The 6,275-nt window shown below is 38.9% G+C and overlaps 1 protein-coding gene across 1 annotated transcript; it reads left to right on the top strand.

Moving 5' to 3' along the window:
• The first annotated feature begins 1,048 nt into the window (after positions 1-1,048).
• On the top strand, positions 1,049-5,868 carry si:dkey-202l22.6 (interferon-induced very large GTPase 1). The gene is made up of 2 exons (XM_056473103.1): positions 1,049-1,103; positions 1,255-5,868. Exons 1-2 carry the CDS (start codon positions 1,049-1,051, stop codon positions 5,790-5,792), a joined length of 4,593 nt encoding a protein of 1,530 aa, XP_056329078.1. The 3' UTR covers positions 5,793-5,868.
• The last annotated feature ends 407 nt before the right edge of the window (positions 5,869-6,275 follow it).

Below are 6,275 nucleotides of genomic sequence, written 5' to 3' on the forward strand. Positions count from 1 at the left end.
CTATGTCAGTTCTACATAAGAAACAGCACAACACACAGCAGAAGAACACATCAGTTCAGTCAAATTTAAGGTAAGATGATTTTTTTTCTTTAATCACACAAAAGCAAAAATGATACAGTAATGCATCATCGTAAAGTATGGAGTGTACCCTAATAATGAGGACCACTGAAAAAAAACAAGGTTTAATACCATTTTAGAAATTTAATAAACAAGAAATTGCATTCGTTTCTTATAAATGCATACTTTGCATTAGTTATTTATTTACTGCCATTTTTTTTAAACTACACAGGTAAAGAAAGATGCTGTCATTTGTGGTTTTGCATTTATAGTTATTGAGTTACTAATTAGTGACTGCATAATCCTCGCAGGTTAATGCAAATGCATTGATTTTAATGGGAAATTAGCTTTCCATCTGCGTAGCTTGTGATATGCATACTTATGACTCTAAGGAAAGCCGAGAAGAAGAAAAATGCATGTTAAGTAGTTTAATTAATGAATTTGCTCACCAAAAGTATAGTATTTGTCACACTGACAGTTCAATAATAAAAAAAGAAAATATCAGTTATGTGATTTTGATATAAATCCTGATAAACATACAGTTTGAAATCCAACCAAAACTACCCTGACAGAATAAAAAAGTATTACCCTATTTATGTTCCCCCAATGCAATATACATGTCTAAACATTTTGCTGCAATGTGTTCCTCAGATGCCATACCCTCCAGCAAGGCTTTGAATATCTAATTTGGCCAAAAGAAAAGTATGAATAAAATGCATTTATGCATCAAAATAAATTACATAAGGTCTATAAATGAGGTAAAACATCAATATTTTTACAGTTATTTGACATGACAAAATGTAAAGTAGTCCATGCATTTTGTATGTGCAGTATACATATAGTGTAACTGTGTTTTTTGTTGTTGTTGTTGTTGTTGTTGTTGTTATTTGGTTGTTTTTAGTGTCTGAAGCAAAAAGAGAGACATACTTTGTTTGCTGATCAATGTCATGCTTGATGTTATAGTTAATAAACGAACAAACATCCTAACGAAATGTCTCTACATCGGAAAAATGTCCCAGACCTGGGGCCCCTTACTACCAAGATAGGTGAGAATTATCCATCATATTTCAGCAACCAACATCCCAGTGCTAAACCTTCTCAGAAATTGTTAATATAATAACTGCTTATATAAAATATTGTGATATTACTAAAACACTAACACACTGGATTTATTCCTCCCATATGTCTCTCCCCTAGTGTCTGAAATTGACAGGGACAAGCATATTTTACTGTATATGCTGGACCTGCACAGGGAAAAGGTGGCACCTCTGGATCTGACAACAATGCTTTATGAAATCACTCCAAGCACCGAAGACAACGTTCCACAGGACCCAACAGAGCTCTCAAAGGCATTCCTCCGTCGACTCTGGCTTTCTAATCCCCATGCCCGTAGCACTTTCTGCAAGGTTGTAGTAGGAGAATACGGTTTGGATATGGATGAAAATTCACAATGTGCTATCAATCCTTTAGATCTTGTGACTGTCATCTACATGACCACAAATACTTTCCTACAGCAAGAAATAGCCCAGCGAATGTTGCAGTCCAACTTTGCAGTGCCTCTGTATCTTCCACCTATTCACCCGGAAAAAAAGGGAACCATCCTCTTGAGTCCATTTAGAGGTGTTCTAGGCGAGTGGAAGTCCTCTTCTGAGGGACCTACAATGAAAAACATGGCAAATTCCAGGATGCCATTTATCTCTGCAGTAAGGCTAGGCCGCTGCAGAGTCTCAAAATCTCGAGTACTCAACCATGTTCTTGACGGACCACACAAACTAAATGAGTCCTTCATAAACTGTGGTATGGAAGGAGGGGAGCTGCCTCGAGTTCTCTCAGATGGTCTGGTGGAGGTATGTTGGAACTTGCCATCAGGAGACCATCATGAAAGCGCCTTTTCTCGTCCTGTGCTTGTAGCTAATCTGCGTGGTGATGCAGCTAGCTTTGAAAAACAGATGAGTCTTCTGTGTTATACATCTGCAGTCCTTATAGTTTTTTGTGAAAGTTTTGGGGCTGAGGAAAGAGAATTGCTTGTCTCATGGAGAAATAACACTAGCCACATGATTATAATTGACTGTTCAACATCAGTAAATGATGGACAGCAGAATGATAATGAGAAAATGAAACACAGATTGGTGAGGGATTTAGAACTGCCTGAGGGGACAGTGCTTCATGGATGTGAGGGCAATGAGGAAGAAATTGCTGAAAGTATAAGAGATGTTCTGAATCGCTTTATTCCATACCTGCACATCTCAAGCCTTGTAGGTACTGCTGGCATGGCCGATGACCTTGACATTAATGTTGATGAAGATGAGATCTGTCGAACGGCATTCAGTGAAGTTGAAGAAGTCCTCAGTGGAATCGAGGATGGAGTGTCTACCTATTTGGAAAACCAGCTGCCCTTACAGGGTGACGTATGGAAACAATTGTGTCATGTGGAGAAAGTGGAAGCCCGTCACCAGCAACATGCAAATCAGAACTTAATTGGGGAAAAGGAAAATCTCATAAAACAAATTCTTGAATATAAATTAACAACAGCCATGAAAGCTTTCATTGAAGCAGTCTGTTCACCTGAAACAAATAAGCGGGCATACTTCCTCTCTTGGATGAGGGTGAAACTTGAAGTTATGCAGCTGGAAAAACTGTCCCTTCTTAGGGAAGCAAATGAGGAACAAATTCAAGAACCTTGCATTGGACTTGAACATTTTCTTAGAGAGATGGGACTGGTCTACGAACGATACTTCCGTGGTCCGAACAGTGACTTGTATGACATGTTCCGCTTACCAAATGTAGGTGCTGAATTACTCTTGTATGGAGTTCCCCTTGAGCTCTATGATGGAAATGCTTCAGTATTTCCCCTGAACTGGGTATACAGTGTTCTTTACGAATTATACAGGCAACTGCCAAAGTTCAGTCGGATGAGAGTCTTGACAGTCTTAGGTTTCCATAACTCCAAGAATGCAGAGATTGTATCTTCACTGTTTGGTGTCAACTTCTCAAAGGGGGGTAGAAGGCATATCAAAGGGGCATACATGCTTCTCCTTAGCCTGCCAAACCATTTCAGAATGGAGATGGACTGTGAATTTCTGATGGTGATTTGCACCGAAGGTTTGAACCATCCAAAAGAGCGAAATTTTTTGCATGACAGTGAAATGGCTGCCTTTGTCAGTGGACTGAGTGACATCACACTAGTAAATTTACCAGATGCTGGTCAGGATGAAACAAGACGCAACCTTCAGATTGCAGTCAATGCTCTTATTTTTACACAAACATTAGAGAAGAAGGCTACCTTTCATGTTACATCAGAAGGAGCAGGAAATGATGGACAAATCATGAGATATGCAATTGATGTACTGACTAAAGGACGGCTTCCAAATATGTCTCAAAGAGAAACAGTTCTAACAAGTGAAACAGGGGACCTATGCCATAAATTGTCCCCTGGGACTTCCCAAAATGATCAAGTGTACAGTGATGCAGTTCTCAAGCTAAAGAAAAACCTTTTGACTATGTTTCATGAAAAGGCAACAAATGGTCTGCCTACCTGTCTGGGTGCATTAATGGAGCTTATGTGCAATTTGTGGGAGTTAGTGAAAAGTGGGAATTTTGCTATGAAGTTTGGTGACACAGGAGAAGCAGATCCCATCATTGGCCTCTGCACAAAACTTGTACAGGGAGAAAAGCACCTCAGTGATCAACTGGACCATTGGGTCGAAGGATTGGAAAATCACATAACAGAGTTAAAAGAAAATGAACAGAATTTGGATTCAGATGCCATAATTGGAATCTTGAAAAATGAAGCAGCTAGCCAAATCAGCGCAGAAAGAGACCACATTAAGGCAAGCCTCTGGGACTACCTTAGGCAGGAGGATATTAATATTTCCCTGGTGGAAAATTACAAAGTAAACCTTCTAAAAACAGTAGATGTCATTCAAGAGCAAATGGCATCTGATGTTGGCCTGAAACTTGAGTCTGCAACCCTTCGCCATGATATGTCGATTAAGATGCAAGCTTTGTTGACATCTCTTGAGGCAGCCTTGGAGGTAAAGTTACGTTCACTCTTGCAAACCTGCAAGAACAACAACTGCATAATTGAGGACAAGGAGCTTGAACGTGAATTTGTTAGTGTTTGGGAAGATATTCCATCCAACTTGAGGGAACACACTCTTGAAAAACACGAAGTCTTTACAAGGATGGTGAATCAACTAAAGGAAAATATAAGTGAACGTGGTCTGGGAAAGCAAAACATCAAACTCCACAATACAAACCAGCTCAATGGCTTTAAGGTGAGGACTGCACATTTTGTGCTGAGTAGTAGGATGAAGAATTCACTGAAATACAATAAGAATGTGGCACAAAGATTTGCCAATAATTTGATTGAAGACTGTGACGTGAGAATCTCAGATAAACTGAAGCACAAAGAGAGTTACTCTGATAGCTATATGAGTGAGTTGCTTGCAATTGTTGACAAGGGTCTGGAGGTTTTAAAAAGTGAGAAATTTGCGATGAGTCCCAAATTTGAAGTGGATATCAAAGGATACATCTGTAGCAAAGCAGCATGGTCTTTTCAAGAGGTGCAGGATGTGCTACTATGGGAAAGACAAGTTAAAGAGACTTTCCTTACTGAGACAAAGGACAGACATATGCAGAATTTTTTACATCAGTTCCGAAAGAGGTACCAGTGTCAAAAAGCTGCTCAATCTTTCACCATTCTGTGCCTCAAGCCAACAGCCGAAGACTTCATTTACAGCAGCTTGGAGAGACAGATATTTCATGATATGCTTAAGAATAAAAATGCACACCATTATAGCTCACCAAAGAAGTTCCACTACAGTCTTCTTAAAGAAATGCTGCTAAAGGACAACTTTGAGAATTTCCACGAGTACCTTAAGTCCCATGAGACCTGCAGCCGGAAGAGTATTGAGAATTTTATCAAAGCTCATTTGTCAGGTTCTGTTATGATAGAAGACCAAAGGGAACAGCGAATGCACCAGATCTTTGACTGGGTGAAGAGGTGCATAACTCAGTTATCTGAATTTAATAGTGGGGCACAAATCAATGTTAGAAGACTACTGGAAAAAGTTTGCATCAACCTCGAAAGTCTGGGAAAAATAACCATGCCAACTCAAATCTTGCAGCAACCTTTGTTTGACATTAATACACACCCTGAGCACTTCCTTGGAAGCCTTCAGGAATCAGTTCTTGAGTTGACCTCATCAATAGCTCAGGAATTTATGGAGAATGAGGATGTCATTGAAGTCCCTGATAACCTTCCCAATAAACTCCAGGACATGGTGTATGAAAATGTGAAGGGTTGTGATAAGTTCTGTCCTTTCTGCAAAGCTCCATGTGACCTGGATGAAAAAGATCATCAAGTGCACAAAGCTGCTGTGCATCGCCCTAAAGGTCTAGTTTGTTATACTAATGCCAACTCCACAACTCTGTCCCACAACACTTGCTCAGCAGATATTACAGGACCAAACCAGTTTCAAAACAAAGACACAGGGGGCCAGTCTCTGCCCTTTAAGGAGTACCAGTCCATCTATCCAGATTGGAGCATTTACCCAGAAGACCCTGGTAATAATGGGGCTGAAGCCTACTGGAGATACGTGTTTATGAGGTACAATGATAGGTTTGCTCAGGAATATCTGTGTGCACCTGCAAAATTGCCTAAAGCATGGGGGAAAATTACTCAGAATGAGGCACTAGAGAGCCTGAGAGAGGCCTTTCAGATTACAGACTGATTATGTCCTTCACCAGCATTATTATATCTATAGCTGTTTTTTTTTTTTTTTTTTTCACTGCAGCAGAAAAGGCAGTTTATACTACCATAGAACTTTTCTCTGAATAAAACAGAAAGGTGAAATTCTGATTCATCACTTCAGGGTTGAGAAAAGGATTAATGAACTCTTTCTGGTGATGTTGCATCTTCTAGTATGTTTACTAATTTGTGTTTTTTTTTTAAATGTTAAATGTAAAAAAAAAAAGTAGTTAAATGTAATTCTCATTATATTTTGACAATATCTGCCTAGATGTATGGCACTCCCTTAATACAAATGTTGCTCTTATATATAAAGTATTTTACCAATTAAATGATTTTAAAGTCTGGTTTTTCTGCTCTTTCTTGTTTCTCTTTCAAATTTAGATTATTGTTAGCTTCTACATTCAAATTGTAAATTTCAACAACATAATTTTAAAAGTTTAATAAAATAAATTAAGAATATTCC

The sequence above is a fragment of the Danio aesculapii genome, chromosome 15 (genome assembly GCF_903798145.1).
Source record: "Danio aesculapii chromosome 15, fDanAes4.1, whole genome shotgun sequence".
In the NCBI taxonomy this organism is placed as follows: Eukaryota; Metazoa; Chordata; class Actinopteri; order Cypriniformes; family Danionidae; genus Danio; species Danio aesculapii.